The sequence below is a fragment of the Caretta caretta genome, chromosome 8 (assembly GCF_965140235.1).
Source record: "Caretta caretta isolate rCarCar2 chromosome 8, rCarCar1.hap1, whole genome shotgun sequence".
NCBI lineage: Eukaryota > Metazoa > Chordata > Testudines > Cheloniidae > Caretta > Caretta caretta.
Window position 1 is genome coordinate 18,324,807 of NC_134213.1, and position 19,843 is coordinate 18,344,649.

Below are 19,843 nucleotides of genomic sequence, written 5' to 3' on the forward strand. Positions count from 1 at the left end.
TCTAAATGTCATTTTTGATAGGGTTTAAGTACTCAGAGGACAAATAGAACATGGGGTGACATTAAGAATTGGTCATTTGATGAACTGAAATGCATCACACCCTGGATATGTGTCTCCAACAGCTTAGTTGCATCTTAAAATGTTTTAATACCTTTTAAAACATAGTTTTGAAGCTGCATCAAACAACTGACATTTTAGTCTCTCCTTCACCAAACAGAGAGAGAATTTTAAATCTTCCCTGACATTAAATTGTTCATTTAAAAAGCTAAATTTATAGAAAAATATGGCAAGAGCAGTTCTGTATTCACTTATTTACTGTTTCAAGAGTATACACTGAAAACCTAGTAGAGCTTAGCTGTGACATTTGAAAAATATTTCTATCTTGCTGAGCATGAATACCCAGTGAAAACAAGCCTAATGATCTTTTCGACAAAGATGCAACATGCATATTCATGTAGTCTTACTATTTACCATTTTCCCTGTTTCTCTTTCTCAGAATCTCCCTTAGTCCAGGGTATTTCAGTGATGTTAAGGTGTAGTAGTGTCCCTATTCATCTCCTCGCATTTATATTTCAGACATTGTCAGCTAGTATGCCCACAGACAAACAAGTGAATGAAAACACTGTAGACTAATGAAAATGATAGAAGATGTAACTATTCCATTGCCACCCTGGATTTCACAGTCACTATTTGTATAGTAGACTTCATAGCTGTCAGCAAGGATTAAAACTCAGGACCTTTCTTCCTACAATTAAGGTCATTACCACTAGAGTAACTATTTCTATTGCTTGTTCGATCCAGGACTTCACTGAGTGATGTTCAGATGCCTATTTGATAACATTGGTTGTGCTCTAACCCATAATAGGACAAACCATGAGAAGGTGATCCTCATCTGCCCCAGCATTTCATCTAATCAATCGAAAGGGTAGGGTGAAGCTGCTCATGGACTTTTGTGGCCAGCAGGTAAGAAACAATCCCATCCTGAAATATGTTAGTGTGACATTAGACCTAAACCTCACATATCAACAACAGCCCCTGAAAAATATACATGACAAAATAAAGATGTGGTTAAATCTCATCCAGAAACTGGCAAGAATCACCTGGGGAGCTAATGTGAAAACTCTATGGACCTCTTTACACACCCTTGTCCACTCTACCACAGAATACTGTTCACCCATCGGGACGGGTGAACCGTCCCACACATCACTTTTCAATTCTCAATTTAACACTATCATGCGGATCATTATGGGTACAGTAAAATCAATTCCAAAATTGTGGCTTCCTGTACTGGTGCAAATCTGTCCACCTTAAGTTCGTCACAAAATGAGAATCCTGTGAGAGTTCCATTGTATTAAAGGGAACAAATATCTTCCAATACACGAAGACCTAAATAATAAACAGATTATGATTTAAATCCAGAAAACCTTTTTGGCTTGCAGTGCAAGTATGCAAAGACGCAGGGTTCTCCCCCAAAGATCAATGGTGAACAATGTGGAAGGATGTGAATATCCCAAAGAAACATCTCATCGAGGATCAACCAAAGAACTCAGTAGCTTTTCACTCCCATAAAAATATGGTCTACTCTGAACCACCTCTGCAAATCACATGGCCGTTGCATCTACCTCCTCCATTATTGGGGACTGAGACACAATTGTATTTGTGACTGTGGAAACTGACTTCGGATTATAGCACCCCTCATCAATCAATGTCCCAAACAGTCATATCCCTGTAATATTTCTTCCATCCACTCCACGTCATCTGAAGCAATCAACTGGATTGCCAATTTAGATTTAGACATCTAATACTGCTGAAAGAAATCAGCACTAGAGCTGCAAGAAAATCTGCAGTATATATATTTTATTATGGTTTGTAATCGTGTTTTGGGGCACCCACTACAGGGCAATATAATCACAAATATTTGAGAGGGCCTCTACGTATTCACACTTCTAAGACAAACATATTTATTTGGACTATGCAATTCAGTAAGACAAATGTGATTCATAAAGATCAGCCAGGTCATACAAAGTCCTCTTAAATATAGCATCAGAGTATGATTCCTAGTTTTATGCCTTAATTAATTGAAGATAACACAGTCATTCATAAAAGGATGGACTTGTGGGGATTCCTTCCAGAGAAAACTGAAGTGAAGTATTTTAAACTATAAGTGGCTTCGTGACCTAGTTGCAAGTGTACTTGCTGGTTTTATAAATTTAACTTCCCCCTGGAGGCCACTAGCTGAGGAATCAATCCCAGCCCCCTGCAGGCCCTACCCTGAACACCATGTGTATGACTGGTGACAGAAGCGGCCTGTTAAAAATAAGATCGTGAAAGCCATTTTGTGCAGAGGATTCGCAGTAGAGCAGTGTGCACAGGATTGCAGTGCACCAGTGTGAAGATGCATTGTAAGGTGCTCAGTCTCAAGGGCTCTGGCAGTGACAATAGGGAGCTCTCACTCCAATGGGGGGCGGGGGGGCTGGGAGGAATGTGGAATGCTTTTCCCATAAGGTGCTCCCCAGTGTGGCGTTGGCTGGAAGGTGAGACGCCCACCCCATAGGCAAGGGGTTGAGGAATGGGGAGGTTTGTCCCTCAATGAGCCGGGGTGCTCGGCTAGGAAGGGGGGGCTCACCCCAGGGGGCAGGGCTGGGTGGGGGCACTATGGCTGTGGTTCACCCATTTGGGACGGGGGAGAGTGGGAAATAGAAGTGCCTGCCCCTTTAAGAGCGCCCCCCCTACCGTGTTGCACCAAGAGTTCACGTGCTAGCTCGACCTAACCTGCTGCCTGCCTAGTGACCCCCGGGCCGAGCAGCTTTGCGCGGCTACGATTGGCTGGCTTCGCGCATGCCCGGCCATGTGATTGGTGGCCGTGAGCGAGGTCCCGCCCCCGCCGGCAACCAGCAGGTTACGTTGTGTGCGAGTGGTTAGTTCCTGTACTAGGCCCGGGCGGGGGCTGCTGGCGAGTAACTGCCCTGGGGGAGGCGGGGTCCGAACCGGCGCTGGGGGCCTGGGGCCATGGTGTAGCGGAGGCGCCGGGCGGAGCAGCGGGGGGCACCATGATCATTGAGAACGTGGACGCCCTCAAGACCTGGCTGGCCAAGTTACTGGAGCCGATGTGAGTGAGGAGAGGGGGCGGCGGCGGCGGCGGCGGCCCGGGAGGGCAGGGAGCGGTGGGCGCTGGCGGCGGGCGCTGGCAAGGCTGTGGGCGCGTGCGTGGGCCGGAGGCCGCAGGGTGCAGGCGGGTTGTGTGGAGATGGGAGGGTGGGGGCTGCCTTGTTGCTGGCCCTGGAGACAATAGGGGAGGGGGGGGTGCCGTGGGGGGGAGGGTGTTCATGGGGGGCGGGAAACTCGGAGGGGGGGTGTGTGTGTGAAATGTGTGGCCCGCTGTCTCTAAAACTGATAATCCACCACTGGCCCCCAATCGGGGTCGCAAATAAACTTCTGGGCTCGGCCGGCGAGTTCCCTGGCACCCCAGGCCTCTGCGAGCTCAGGTCCTTATTCCCGCTGTCCGAAAGGTGCCCTGGGCTGTGCCCCTGGCATGCGGGCTGTGGGGGAGGCCAAGGGGGCAGAGGCGTGAATGTCCACGTACTGGGTTAGTGGCAGGGCCTAGTAGCTAAGAAGTTCATGCGGGTTTCAGAGTAGCAGCCGTGTTAGTCTGTATTCGCAAAAAGAAAAGGAGGACTTGTGGCACCTTAGAGACTAACCAGTTTATTTGAGCATGAGCTTTCATGAGCTACAGCTCACTTCATCGGATGCAAGTTCATGCGGTAGCTTCTGTATCGTAACACTCCTATGCTGGCTCATACTTTTCCGTAAGCAGAGCTTCTCCTAGAGACTGTCCTTTGTCAGTGGTCTGAGCGCAGGACTGGAACCAGGGACCTTCTGTGTTCTAATCATAGCTTTGCTACTGATGCCCTCTTTGGCCTTGGGGAAGTTAAATAAATCTCCCTGGCCCTCTTGTAAAATGGGGGTAATAATTGTTTTCCTACTTCACAGGAGTGTGAAAGATTAATTATTTAACGCTTGCACAGGGCTTTGCGGACAGAATATGTGATACTTGCACCATATTTTGACGGCTTGGGAGTTTTTGGTTTCAGTATGCATTTAATCTTCAACTGTGCAACATGAGTTCAATTCCTCCTCCCCTGCCTCGCAAACACACAATGTAAAATAGTTCATAAAATAAATCTTCAGTCACATTGAAAAGGTGGCAAAAGTTTACACTCAAAATCCACTCTTGAGGATCTTCAGGAAACTTCCCAGGCAAACTTCTGAAGGATTTTGATAGTGTGCTATTTTTCTGTAATTACAAAGAGATGTAGTTCTAAAAGAGTCCCTGATGTACTGGGTAAATATTTGTAAAATATGTATAAATGCACACTCCCTTCATAAAATGTTTCCCAATAACAGGGCTTTCCTGTAATGAAAGCTGTGGGACAGGCTTGTTGGGGGATGGAACTATCTGAATTTTCAGTTTTTATACAGAGGAAAATAGAGGCCTATGTGAATTCACAGTTGTGGAATTTATAAGCTATTTGTAATCTACTTTTTATCACTGAATATATTCTGTATTTGTGTTTGTCCATTTGAAAATTTGGGTAGGCCCTATGACGACTCTAGCTACAATCTGTTAAATAGCACAGTTTTGTAAAATAATTGTCTGTATACGGATACGTTATAAAAACTGTTGCAGACTCGTTTCGTTACATATTTACACGAGGAGTTGTTACAGACTTTACTAATTCGTATGTAGTTATTAAAAGACGTAAACATTGATATTACGCTCCACTTTGCCATAATGATATTAGGGGTCTGTCCTCAACCTATAACAGCAAGGAAATAGAGACTGGCTGAAACTTTTCCCCATTTCCTATTACCAATGGATGTTTGAAAATTTAAAGTATAATGTTTGTGATTACAGTGTGGTTCTTTTCCTCTGAATATTTTCACTTTTCACTTGCATTAATTTTGATAAAATAACTTAAATTGAGAATTACAGTATCATGTCTTTATAAACAAAAAAAAGCCTTCAGATGTTTATCTAGCATATTACTGTCTACCATCTTTATTAGATCATCTGTCTTATTATTGATTCTGATCGTCCTTCTAACCTGAGCACTTTCAGACTTCTGGTAGCAAAGCTATACTCTGAATGAATTTCAGTTGGAGACCAGGGTTCTTGGCAAACAGTGTTAGAATTTCTTTGTGGTGCTGGTTGTACATTTGAGATCAATGAGGAGTGACTGTGAGGCACAGATCCTTTCCGGGGTATAATAAACACTTTATGCAAATTTCTGTTATGTAATAAGCAAGTACTAGAATATCACAGTGGGTCATCCTGAGAGAAATTGGGATGCTAAAGAGGGAGGGATAAAATTTAAAACAAAAAAACATGTTTGGAAGAGATGGAAGCTCTCCCTTTTTTTTTTTTGCAACTCCTGAAGCTTTTTTTTTTTTTTTTTTTCATTAAATTGTACATGGGGACTGGCATGGAACATATCAACCCCATTTTTACAAGCCTTATAACCTTCCACTTTTTTTTGGATTAACCCTTTTCATTACTGTATTTCTATACATCCTTTTGAAACATAAAATGTTTTTTCCTGCAACCGTCAAACACTGGAAATAAGTGAGCGAATTAATAGGGTGTAGAGGTGATTGAATATTTAATTGTGAAGTTTTGCATTTTTCAACAAATAATTTGTTACAAGCAAAAGAACATTTGAGACCTCTAAACTGTTTGCTATTTCTAGTGTGCTTTATATTGACAATTCCAAAAGCAAGCAAATGTTGACAGTCAAAGGTCATTTAAAAAAAAAAAAAAGATTTCTAAAATAGTGAACTTAGAATATATACAAATACATACCCCTGGCATTTTGGGGTCCTCTGCATCTATTCACCTAGCTGTTACGTTTGTTGTGTTGTATAATGCTTCGCTATTGGCAAGTAGGTTCTCATTTTTGAACGTTTTCTGATGGCTGAACAGTGTAAGATAAAGCAACCTTCAGTTTAACCAGTGGTACCAGAACATTGTAGTACAAAGGGAGGATGTGTTTCTAGTGGTCTTCACATAGCCAAATAAAGGCTGTTGGGCTGAGAGTGTAATATAATTAGTTTGTGATAATAAAGGCACTTTTAGATAGTGAAATCTCTACCTTGAGAGTACTGTGGAAGAAAAGAAAGAAGGTTTGCATGTTGGCTTCATTCTTTTCACTTGTGCTCCTTTGTGATGAAGCTGTGTACGTAATACACATTTTTCAGATCTCTTCCTGGTGAGATGTGCTTGGTTAGTCTATTCTGGTTGTTAAGACAGCATACAACATTTCCACTGTGGAACAGTCTTCCAGGTCATTTTTCTGTAAGTTTCTCTCATTAATGGTGGGGCATAGTTGTTTTGGGTTTGCTGTGGTAAGGGGGAGTTGGCCGGAAAGGATAGCATCTGCTTGATTGACCTAAGAATTGTATTGTGGTGGTTTTCACAAGCAAAGCCAAAGAATAAGCACAAGACATGGAAGCTTTTTCTGACATTGTTAGTGGAGCACAAAATAAAATCGAAACATCTCACTGGTGTGCAACAATGGCAGAAGCTGCTCTGTGGCACTGGAGCTAGGTGCAACTGTGGTGTTACTGGATTGCACGACATTATCCTAAAGGTCCAACAACCTGCATTGCCAGAAGACTGTCTTGATGATGCCTCTATAACTACCATGATTGTCCAGAATGTAATTTCTAGTGATTTTCAACATTGTTTAACAAAATCAATTTGTATGTTGCAAACTTTTTTCCTCTTCTCTTCAGATGTGATGCAGATCCTTCAGCCTTAGCTAACTACGTCGTGGCATTAGTCAAGAAAGACAAACCAGAGAAAGAGCTGAAGGCTTTCTGTGCCGATCAGCTAGACGTCTTTCTGCAGAAAGGTACTTTTTCTGCTTTCTTTGTAATTACGTAGTTTAATATTCAACATAATTTATAAAATTTAAATGCAATTATTAAATTGTGATTAGTGGTTTACAGTTGGAAGGTGGTTGTTCTGCAGCATAATAGTTAAAGTTTAGAAAGGATTGTATAAAGTTTTGTCATGTTGGGGCCTACTCTTCTCTTCCTATGTATAAATATGTTGCATTCATAATGAGATTTAGCAGGGAAATGAAGGATCAAAGGTTCCAAGATCTGTTTTTTAAACAATTTCAATTGAGTTAAAGCCTGTTAAGCAAAAATTAACACTTAATTTCCTTAAACAGTAGTGGCCAGGTTTGCAAAACAAAATTGGGCCATAAATTTCACAACAGGAGCTATCAAGTGTAGAGTACTTCTGAAAATCTGGCTCTTATTTAGATGTCAAAATGGAAGCTCAGTTCCGATTGAAAATCTGGCCCCAAATATGGGTGCTGAGAACTTGGAAATCTGACCCTTAGTGGCCAAATTAGTGGGTATGGTGGGATGTGTTTGCTCTTAAACATGAGTAATGAAGATGACTAACTTTCACAACACCATGTTTGGAGGATTTGAGGTATTTCCCAGGTGTCTGTTTCTCACCAGTTCCTCAACAGGATGGAGCCATTTTATTATAATAGATGGAAACTTCAGGACTCAAAAGGTGCCACGTCACTCCTGTGCCTAACTAAATCCTCCTCCTAATTGCTGGTAGTGAACCCATGCCATCTTTGTAATGTCAGATCAGAGACTTGATATTCTGGGACAAATTTATCCCAGGTGTAACTCCATTGATTTCAGCAGAGTTATACCAAGACTGATATTGTCCTTTAAAGTACAAATGCCCACTTGCAAATGTCCCTAAAATAATTAGGGTTGAGTGTGGTAGGAGGTGAAATTCAAGCAGCCTTTGAATTTTGACTAAAAAGGGGCTCTTCTTATAGAAAAGTCATTTTGTAAGAACCTCCTTTTTATTGAAAATGGAAGAGCTGTTTGATCTCCCTCCTCCATTTCTGATTTTTTGTGAGGAGCCCTTCCTATTCATGAAGCCGGAATTGAAATGCCATTAAAACCCTTATCTCTTGTCTATGCTTTGAATTTTAAGCAAGTTGAGCACAAGCACAGCTCCTCCTGTGTTAACAATGGTGAAAGCTGCAGCGTAGACAGCACACCATTATTTTTGTCATCATCTAGACGTGCTTTGAGCATCTTTCAATGATGTGATGATAAAAATGTCAGTGTGTCTACACTGTTGCTTCCACTCTGAAAGCTGTACTGTATCTAGACCACAAATTGCCTAAAACTCTCCGTGTAAGCATGGACTCTGTTTACTATAAGTGTTTTAATTAACTAGGTTAAAGAAAACTGACTCTCAAGCTAGGCCTGCTAGATATCTCAGTGAATTCAGCAGTTGAAGTTGGATGATCCTGTGAGGGTTATCACTTGTGCACACAATGTGAAAAGTTAATATATCACACACCACTTGCTAATAAATGTAGATTGGTGGATTGTATTTTTGCTTTTTTTTTTTTTAAAGCCTATTTTTAATGGACTGCATTGTCTAGGGCATGGAAATGGAGATACGGAGCCTCTCATTTCTAGGCCACTGGTTCAAGTGCAGACCAATTTAATAGAGACTGTAACTTAGTACTTCTCAATGGCCTTTTGGGATCCAGTGTGAAATTTTGTCTTGTTTCCTGTGGATGAGTGTCTAAGTCACAAAAATTGCTGCAGTCGGCAGTCTTATTACAGAGATGAAAAATTGAATGAACAATTGAGATAATTGTGTGTTCAGTCCTAAAAGCGGTCCCTTCACCACATATTGAGATGTATTAGCAGGACTATGTGGCGTTGTCCATGCTGCTTCCTATTGTTTTCCTATGTCTATAGCTGTATAGAGAACATCATTTTTTAGGGCTGTTATTCCAGTACCTAGCACCACTAAAATTCACACAAATTTAAGATAAGGATTTTTTTAAAGTAATGATATTTTGTGGTTGGATTTTGGGGAATTGTCTTACCAACATAGTCCTGACAATAGACTTAAGTCAAGATGTATAATCAAGTTTTGTGTGTATCTTTCTCCTCAGAAACTTCAGGTTTTGTAGATAAACTATTTGAAAGTCTGTACACAAAGAACTACCTTCCTTCCCTTGAACCAGCAAAACTAGAACCGAAGCCTGCAGGTCAGGAAAAAGAAGAAATCAAAGAGGAGGTAATGTTAATTTCCCATCCACCTGCTGCTGTGAGCTTCTCACACCAGTCCCTCCACCATCCACTTTTGTAGGAAGTTTTTATAAAAACAAAACATGCTCTGAACAGGCTCTTTTGTGGCTAATGGTCTGTGCTACCATCTCTGAGCTTGCAGGAATGCTGTAAAGGTGGTGTGTTCTGTCCATTGAGTAAGGGAGCATTTTGTCTCTTTTTGCAGACACCTCCCTTTGATCAATGTGGGAGTAGCATTCCGAACTCTCATTCAGCCCTCCTTGGCAGTGAGGAATGACACTACAATGGACAGATTTAAGGAATGGGGAATGATGTAAAGGCCTTGATAGCTACCTCAAAAGATGCATGTAGATTTCCAAAAGACCACTACTCTAGGTGTAGCTATTGTGTATGCAGTATTAAATGCATAACAAATGGAGTTGTTGTGTTTTTAGAAAAAAGAAAAGGAGTACTTGTGGCACCTTAGAGACTAACCAATTTATTTGAGCATGAGCTTTCGTGAGCTACAGCTCACTTCATCGGATAGTCTCTAAGGTGCCACGAGTACTCCTTTTCTTTTAGCGAATACAGACTAACACGGCTGTTACTCTGAAACCTGTGTTTTTAGAAAAGTTGTTACCAATGAAACATGTTAGCAAGCTTTTTATTTTTTTAAAGGAATTATCCTGGTTATAATATAGCTTTCTTTCCACAGCAGCTGCTTTTTATACTCCTATTCATTGTTGCTCAGAATAATAAAAATAAAATGGAGGCGGCCAAGGTGTGTGCCCATCATCAGCCTTGTGCACTTCATTTGTATATTGTACCCCTTTCCACTACCTTTTTTTAATTATATTTATCTTTTTAGGTTGTGTATTCCCCAGGACAGGGAACCTCTTCCTACAAGTTTGTAAAACACCTAGCATAGTGGTGCTCTGATCCTGATTGGAGTTTTTGGTAGAGAATGCAATAGAAATAATTCTCTGTTCTCTGGATGTACTGTCATCATGGTTCAGTGAAATTCACAGGCCTGATTTAAGTGATGTAGTTATTACAGAAAAGAGCTGGCTATATTTAGATAAGGTCAAATGGGATATATGATATTCTGACCCCCTTCTCCTGCTTTATGTGCATGTATATCATGTACTCTTAGAACAACTAGAAGTTTTCCTTCTAAAATCTCTCCTTGATAAGTGAACAATTGGGAAACAAGGCTTAAGACAAATGCCTCTAAATGGATTTTTCATATATCTGCTGTTGTCTGAGAGTCTACATACAGATACTGGAAATATCTTGCTATACTTTCGTAGTCCCGTCTGCAATGTAAGCAATTAGCCAAAGGTCATGGAGGCAGTAAATGATCACGCGTTGCGAACTGTCAGTTGGGCCTCCAAAGAATAGTCATGTAATGTTGGGTTTTGGAAAGGGAGACATTTCTCTGCTAAAAGTGTAACATAGTGTAGATGTAAATCTACACAGTTCAATCTAGCTATTTCTAGATTGCCCTTCATTGTATCTAAGGACCATCTCTTAATACCAAAATTCTAATTCTGAAATACCATTTGATCCTGAGTAAAAGTTTATCACTTCCTTTAATGCCATAACACTTGTATTTAGCTATAATAGTTCATGTTAGAACGATCTTAAAACTGCCATTGTTCTCTTGTTTCTAGAATTGAGTATTTGGGTTTCTTATGTGGGATTGCAAGGGATCAGGACATGATACAGCCAGTCCTAGACCAGAATGTCTTTTAAACTCATTGTGAAACATTGTTTGCTGTACATCTAGAGATGTTTTGGGATTCCTGTAAATGGAATGACACAAGCTAAAATAATGCAGACAAAGGAAGAATCTTAAACTAAAATATAGTTATCTTGAAGGTTTTATAAAAGGTCATTGCTATCTCCGCTGTTGCCATCAAAATTATTAATAATTTATAAGTGATTCACTGTTTGGGACAAAGTGGCTGCCAATAAACTTAGAAATACTACAAGGGATCTTTTTCAAACAGACAAAGTTATGATGGAGCTGAGTAAAAGCACCAGTGAAATTGTTTTTGACTTTTGTTAATGTTTGTGAGAAGTATGACCTGTACAGTACTATCCAAATATATGAATAATTTACCACACCCAAAATTCGTATTAATGATGCAACTACATATGAAAGAAGGCCTGCAAAACTGCATAGTTTTAAGTTCCTGTTGTCTAGGAAATCTTATGTAGAAGATCCTATTTGCTTACAGTAAGGAACCCTGCAACCAATTGGAGGATGACACACTGTTTTTCTTTAACTTCAACACCTCCTATATAATATAAATTTAACCCAAAAATAGTCTTCTAATTTTGGAAAGCTTTACTGACAAAGGGAAACTGAAAGCTTTTAAAAAGAAAGACATGAACATTTACAACCCTGCTGCTTTGTTACATACAACATTAAGACAACAGGGACCCCTATGCTAAAACAGCTCCTAGCTGTGGTTTGAACTAAATCTAGGTTTATTTCTTTGTATTTTTTAAAGCTGTTTATGTTTAATGATGTGTTTGTTAAATAGATATTTCAAGAGTCGTTTGAGGAAGAACGAGATGGCAGGAAAAAGAAGTATCCTAGCCCACAGAGAAACCGTTTAGATTCTAATGAACAAAGGTTAGTATTGCTGTTTAATCACAAGATGTTAATCTCTTTCCCTTTCCTTGCTGGCCAGAGTCTTTAACTCTGGATTTTCACCTCTTGAGCCAGTAATTTTACCACAATGCCTACGTGCTCCTCCCTCCCCTTCTGCCATCAACCTCCAGTAGCTCTTTGATAGAACATAGTCTCCTCTGAGAACACCGCAAAGTGTCCCACGGGCTGATGCTTAGGGATATTTAAGAGTTCCATCTATTCACCCACATTTCAGAAAGGAGAGAGAGTGGAAGAACATTGGGGGTTTTATATGCACAGTATTAACAGCAGCTGATGATGTTGGCCATTCCAGGAACCTGTTCTTTCTTGTGAGACAGCATGGCAATAGAAGCACATGTTGGTGCCACTGTCTGAGTAGAGTGAGGAGTGAAGAACATTTACCATTTGTGACTCCAGACTTGTTCCGTGGCTTTGTTTCTCTCAATGTATGTGGCCCATACGTACATGTCTTTCAGAACCAGAGAGAAAAAGAGAGATGATGGCAAATGGAGAGACTATGACAGATACTATGATCGGAATGATTTATATAGAGACAAATACGACTGGCGAAGAGGCAGGAGTAAAAGTCGTAGTAAAAGCAGAGGGTTAAGCCGAAGTCGTAGCCGCAGCGGGGGTAGAAGCAAAGACCGGGATCTGAACAGAAATATTGGTGAGTAGCCAAAATGTTGCACTGGAAGAACATCTGACTCATTGTAGTGATTAATGCAAAATGTATTAAACAAACCAAAGTTGGATGCCTGTGAGTTGTTTAAGAACTCTGGCTATGGAACTGGCTTGGAGAAGTACATGCTGCTGACATAATTAAGGCGCTGTTCTGTAGTGTAGCATAGTCAAGGGAATTAGGTTTTTTTTAAACTCCATTTTAATTTATTCATAAGTGTATTCCAGGGGATGTATGCTTCTGGTATTGTGCTGTCTGTTGATAAAACATACTGTTGTTCCAAAATGCTGATATCTTTTTGTGCAGAAGTTGATTTATTCCTATAAAATTGTTTCAATTTTAGGAGATGTGGTTTTTTAATACTTAAGTAGAACCATGGCACCATGTTCCATTGGCCTTGTATAGGGAATCCAGGAACTGAAGCGATTGGCAGAATAAAATGTTGTGGATTTCAGGGTATGTTAAGGAGTGTTTGTCATTCATTCCACATTGGAGGGAAAAGTTGCTTTCATTTTCAAGAAAGGAGAATGGTTGGATGAATGTGAGCTTTGTGAGAGCAATGAGAGTTTCTGAGGTGGAAACTTCTTCGATGCCTTGGGTCTACAGTGCTAGCATTTTAAGAAAAGTAATTTTACACAAACTGTGTAAACACTCTATGTTCTGCATGGTGAATAAATGAGTTTGTATTACTGTGTAATGTCCACTAACCATCTATGCATTCCATTTCTCCAGGACTTTGATATACCTAACAAAAGCATGAAAACTTACCTGGTTTATTTTGCTAATTTTTTTTTTTTTAAAGCTGAACACAAGGAGAGAGCAAAATTCAAGAGTGAAAGGAATGACATGGAGAGCTCATATAACACAGTGTCTTTGTCATCCAGTAATTCTACTGAACAGTATTCCTCTGCGCAGTCTATTCCCAGTGCTGTTACTGTGATTGCACCTGCTCACCATCCTGAGAACACAACAGAGAGCTGGTCAAATTATTATAACAATCATAGTGTTCCCAATTCATTTGGCAGAAACCCTCCACCTAAAAGACGATGTCGAGATTATGATGGTAAGAAAGCTATCGGTTTCTCTCCAACTTCTTCCCTAGTGCCTCTTATTTCTTACCTCTCATAAATTCTTTTATTTTTAAATATATCTACTAAATTCTTCACTAAATGCAAGCAGTAAATGAAGATTAAGTGGTAGGTAGATTATTTTTAATGTAAGGATGCATTATTTTTAATGAGCCTGCAATTTGCTTGAATAAGATTTAATCTTGCTGGAAGTGATTTACTTGAAATCTGACAATTCTTGGCACTGGCAGGAATGTATTTAGTTGATAATTCTACAGCTGTGCCTTCGCAAATACTGAGGACTGCTACTGGGTGAAGTAAGATTATAGGGTTTGACATAAACCGGGTGATTTTTCTCTCTGTCTTCCCTACCTACCCATCCCCCATGTTGCTGTTGAAGTTTGTACACTGTTGTGGAAACAGTTCAGATTCTTTGACGCTAAACTAATATTCCAACTTGAATTCTAGTTTGAAGTTTTATTTAATTGTGTAAAATGTTAGATCAGAAAATGCTGGACTTCTTAAATGCATCTATTTGTTCTTTAGTGAGAAATCACAGAAATAGTAATAGTTGATTAAATCTTATAGTCATCACTTTTGAAGTTCTTGACAAATAGTAATGAAATTGTCTGTCTGTCTGTCTGTCTTTGCAGAGCGAGGATTTTGTGTACTTGGCGACCTTTGCCAATTTGATCATGGAAATGACCCTTTAGTAGTAGATGAAGTTTCATTGCCAAGCATGATTCCTTTTCCACCACCACCCCCAGGACTCCCCCCTCCTCCTCCTCCTCCCCCTCCTCCTGGAATGCTAATGCCTCCAATGCCAGGCCCAGCTCACAATATGAGAATGCCAGGCCCACAAATACATCCTCGGCCACCACCTCCTGTTGTGCTTCCTGTATCAAGTAAGTTTAAAATATTGCAGTAGGTTATTTTGTAGTCCTAATATGAATTACTTGGCTCCTGTTAAAAGAAATACTTATATTTACCCAAAGTAATAGATTGTTCTAGCTTCTTAGCTATCTGTGTACCGTACAAAACATTACTAAAATGAAACTTGGAAGGCAGTTTTAAAAATGTAGTGTTCACAGCACTATAAATGACTAATATAGAAACCAGAGACACGGTGGGGAATCTAACCATTCCCCATTCATCAGTGTAGGATTGAGCATTTAGATTCATGTTCTTAGCACTTCAGTCTCCAATAAGTCACACTATAGACTCAGTATAATATATCCCTTTGATTAGTAGATACTCACAACTCAAAGCATGTTTAATACAAAGGAATAGATGCAGCTGTTCATATACATGGGGCTGATTATTGCTGACAGTTAGATGACCTTTTTAGGTTAGTCTAGTCAAAAGATTCTCACATTTAGTTTGAAACTCCTTACCAATCATATAATATTCAAATAACTATTTTAAGGCAAATGTATGCGGTCATCAAAACTGAACTAGCTTACAGGCAGAGTTTTCAAGTTCTGTAGTTGTCCTACTAGACTTGGTAATAAAACATATCTTAATAATAATTTTCAAAATTTCGTCTCTTAGCTGTAGAACGTCCAAAATAAAGAGGATGCATTCTAGCACATCGAACACTTCTGGTTGATTATGGTTTTTAGGCTTGTCAGTGGTGGCTGAGTTTCCCTACCCACTTCTCCACTTTGTGTCAATGTATTTTGCTGCTTTTGAGAAACGTTGGGGCATAGATTGTGCCTGTGAGAAGAATTTTGCAGAATACTGGAAACATAGACGCTGTGTTCCAGCACTATTTTACTCATTACATCAACACAGTACATGTGACATTCTGTGGACTAATCAGCCAGCTGCTGTTGGAATAGGAATAGTCATACTCCATCAGAACTCTCCAAGCATTCAGCATTTGGGCCTCCTGTAAATTTTTCAGATAAGTGATATTCAGAAAATTGTATGAATGATTAAACCTCAATCTTTTTTTGAGGATTGAGTTTGCTTGCCTTCCCCCTTCCCCCCCCCCCCCAATAGTGCTATTGGTCAACTTGTGTGCAAAACTCAAAGACTTCTGAAAAGACTTCAGGATTCAAGAACTGTGTGGGGATACATTTAACTTATATTTTTAATACAAATATAAAAGGAAATGAAATTAAAATTGTCTGGATATGGAAAAACATACTCCCCCCCCCCCCCCCCCCCCCCCAACCACCTACGACGAGTACATCTGATCAGCAGAAAAACTACTTGGAGCTGCTTACCACCTTTTTTTTTTTTTTTTTTTTTTTTTTTTTTTAGAAACCAGACTATAGTGTGGTCTGATCATGGTTGAAACCTTCTTAATTGGATGCATTGCATGATTCAGCCACTTTCTGTGGTCCCTTAAAATATGAATAAAAAAATCAAAGCTGTTCTCAGTTTTTGTACTGGACTTAAGTAGAAAAGAACATAATAAAATAACTCTGAGCTTGAACACACACATGCTTCTGTCCACAAAAGGGTTAATTCTTATCCTTGCAGTTCTTCTTTTAGACCTGTAGTCTAAACCCGAGGTTCTCACAACAAAATTTTTGGTGGCCTCAGAGTGTGGCCGCCAACTCTTGCTGGTGGCCACTGACAGTTTTTCCTAAAATAGTTTTCCCTGAAGTTAAGTAATATATATGCACATATACATGTCCAAATCATAGTAATTTATTTATGCAAGGGTTTTTTTTGCAAGCTCAATAATAAAAATACCATATGGTTGTCTCTATCCTTTACTGGACCTAAACAGAATAGAAACACAAATAAGGTGCTTTGCATGCACTTGTCTTTTTGTTTTGTTTTGTGTTGTTAAGCTAGCTGGGAGGCCATGAAAAGTAATATTAACAAACATACAAATACCACTTTTCACAGCAGACTTACTCAGTGCTGGCAAGCCGGAAAACAAATTAAGCCTTGGGTGGGGAGGTGGGTAGGGAGTCAGCAGGGGCTGGAGGTGATGTAGTATATGGGTGGGTGGCTGGAGGCTCCAGCGAGGACTGGGGGTGGTGCATGAGGTGCTGGGGGCCAGAGCCCATGGCCAGAGCCCACTGCCGCGTGGCCGGAACCTGCCACCCACCACCCCAGAGGTGAAGCTGGAAGTCTGAGCCCCACTGCCATGAGCAAGATGGTGAACTCACACCAGCTGTCTGCTCCTGTGGTGTTTGTGGCTCCAGGGGAGGGTCACTGCTTTGTGGCCCCTCCCCTCCCCATCACCACCCAGGAGGCTGATGCTGGCTAAACAGCGCTATTGTGATCTTGCTCTCAGTGAGATTTTATTCCCCTGATGGAAGTGACGGAGGATCTGTTCTAGCAAATGTAAGCCCTAACAATAACAGTTATTGTCTCCAGGGGAAGAGAGAGTGCCTTTTAGTTTAAAGCTTTATTCTTTCTGATAAAATATCATTGAGTAAATGACCCAAATGGCGTTTCATATACAGAAAGTTTTTATTGCTCTCAGACTAGAAAATATAGCAATCTCAAGAAACTTGGTTATAGTAAAGGTTGAATATAAATGTACAAACAGTTCAGTCCAAACTTGTTCAGTGTCAGTAGGGCTGTGAAGTCACTGATCTATTTAATGTTGTCATTATAGGACCACCTTTAACACAGTCAGGTTTGATGAATAACCGTGACCAGCCTCGGACAAGTTCAGTGCCCAATCTTGCACAAGTGGGAGCAAGACTACCTCCTCCTTTACCCCAGAACCTACTGTATACAGTATCGGAACGTAAGCAAATGTCTCTTAATCTGCCTGGGATAAAGTAGAGTTAAAACGTCTTCTGTTAATGTTGTATAATATAAATGGTGATTACTTTTACTTTCTTGCAGTGCATACAAATCCAAAAACATTCAGTCTGGTGGCTCTCCCCTCCAGCACACTGAGCACTAACCAAGGGAAAGAGTTTTAGACCAGACTAATAAATCTAGTTCACCCCAGGATCCTCCACATTCCCTGAGGATGCAGAGATCCTATGCCACGGTCACACTGCTTTAAGGAGACGATGCCTGGATGAAATTCCATTTGAATGATGATCCCTCAGCTAGTAATGTGAAACTATTGGCATAAACCCTAGTATTTACACTGCAACTTGTAACCTAGTGTCACACTTAAACCTCTAAATAACGGGGGGTGTTTTTCCTTCTGTCATTCTCTCAGCCTTATTTTTATTTTTGGCCAGTTTTAAGGCTTCTATTCTTGATTATGGTAACATCTTTTAATTTTCTATTAAAATAAATATATGCAGCTACCAAAATAGACTGCACCTCCAAGTATGTTGGAACCAGAAAAGCAAGCTAGAAAGATAAGACTTCGTTTATATTGTGACTTCATTGTAATTATCCCAAAGATGAATATGTCCCTCTTTAATATGGAAAATGAAGAGTTTTATATAAAACATGATATATTCAGTTACTGCTTTCATCTGTCTGGTCACTGGATAACCTTAAATGGTTAACTTAAATCCAACAATATCTTTAGTGCTACACTACTTGTTACCTGTAATGAAGAGTCGATTGGCATTTCTGTTTTCCTTGTTCTGAAGGGCAGTGTTGCTTTAGCTTACTCAGTTACCTTGCTGAAATCCTTGTTCATTTATCTCCAAATACTTCCAGTCCATGTTGTCCCCACGTGATTCAATTGCAGGGTTTTTCTTCATGATTGATTAATCAGTCTTAATTCTTCAGATGTTACTGATGCTTTGACACTACATAAATTCTCTTAAATTCTGACTGTTGCCATCGGAACACTCGCTGACTGTGCCCTTGAAATCAGATGGGATACAACAAAGGAGCAACTAGAGGGCAATTTACATATGCTTAACAGAAGTCCTCAGCAGAATCCAGATCTAAACCGCTTTTAAAAAATATCCAAGATCAAGCATTTGTCACTCTCTTGTTTTTTCTGAAAGAATACATTTTAAAACTTACAGTATGTATTGGGGAAACTTCAATGGCCTCTTGACAATGTGGAAGGCTGGTTTGGTGGATTTTTGATACTTGGTGTCAGATGAATCTCTCTAGTCAGTCATTCCGTTTCCAGGCCATGCAGTATTTACTTGGTAAAATTTCTGGAAACCCTCCAACTCCTGGTTTTGTGTGGGATTTTTTCCTTACACTTTTGACAGAATGAGACATCCATGATGTGGCATTTGAAAGGACCCACACTTGCTCTGTTTCTCAAACCTAGCTTCTCTTGTGTTCTCGGGTCTTAATTGCGATCAGCCCTAAGATAAATCGCCCTGTTAAACAATAATAGAATACCATTTATTTAAATATTTTTGGATGTTTTCTACATTTTCAAATATATTGATTTCAATAACAACACAATACAAAGTGTACAGTGCTCACTTTATATTTATTTTTGATTACAAGTATTTGCACTGTAAAAAAACAAGACGTATTTTTCAGTTCACCTAATATAAGTACTGTAGTGCAATCTCTTTATCATGAAAGTTGAACTTACAAATGTAGAATTATGTAAAAAAAACAAACCTGCATTCGAAAATTAAACTAAAATTTTAGAGTCTGCAAGTCCACTCAGTCCTACTTCTTGTTCAGACTATTGCTCAGACAAACAAGTTTGTTTATATTTGCAGGAAATAATGCTGCCTGCTTCTGGTTTACAATGTCCCCTGAAAGTGAGAACAGGTGTTCTCATGGCAAAGTTGTAGCCAGTGTTGCAAGATATTTATGTGCCAGATGCACTAAAGATTGATATGTAACTTCATGAAATATATGGCAGAAGGCGGGTAAAACAGAGCAGGGGACATACAATTCTGTCCCAAGTAGTTCAATCACAAATTTAATTAACGCATCATTTTTTTAACAAACGTCATCAGCAATGAAGCATGTCCTCTGGAATGGTGGCTGAAGCATGAAGGGGCATATGAATGTTTCGCATGGCTCTGAAGTTTTACATGGTTTTGTTTTTGAGTACAGTTATGTAACAAAAAAATCTTCATTTGTAAGTTTCACTTTCACAACAGAGATGGCACTACAGTACTTGTATGAGGTGAGTTGAAAAATACTGTTTCTTTTGTTTATCATTTTTACAGTGCAAATATTTGTAATAAAAATACACTTTGATTTCAATTACAAAATAGAATAAAATATATATGAACATGTAGAAAAATATCCAACATAATAAAATACCAATTGAAATTTATTAAATAACAGTGCAATTCAAACTGGGATTAATCGCGATTGATTTTTTTGAGTTAACTGCGATTAATCAACAGCCCTACTTTATCCTTTTTGATTTCTATGATCCTTAATGTCTAATTGGAGAGACAAGATGGGTGAGGTAAT

General features: G+C 39.6%; 1 protein-coding gene across 2 annotated transcripts in view; it reads left to right on the plus strand.

Moving 5' to 3' along the window:
* The first annotated feature begins 2,953 nt into the window (after window positions 1–2,953).
* Window positions 2,954–19,843, plus strand: part of RBM27 (RNA binding motif protein 27) — a 36,844-nt gene continuing 19,954 nt past the window's right edge. For both annotated transcript variants that reach the window (XM_048861091.2, XM_048861092.2), the window contains exons 1-8: window positions 2,954–3,109; window positions 6,793–6,911; window positions 9,018–9,142; window positions 11,685–11,776; window positions 12,271–12,464; window positions 13,279–13,539; window positions 14,197–14,448; window positions 17,130–17,264. In XM_048861091.2, coding sequence (XP_048717048.1) covers window positions 3,051–3,109; window positions 6,793–6,911; window positions 9,018–9,142; window positions 11,685–11,776; window positions 12,271–12,464; window positions 13,279–13,539; window positions 14,197–14,448; window positions 17,130–17,264 — 1,237 coding nt within the window. In that variant the 5' untranslated portion in view covers window positions 2,954–3,050. The remainder of the gene's footprint in view (window positions 3,110–6,792; window positions 6,912–9,017; window positions 9,143–11,684; window positions 11,777–12,270; window positions 12,465–13,278; window positions 13,540–14,196; window positions 14,449–17,129; window positions 17,265–19,843) is intronic.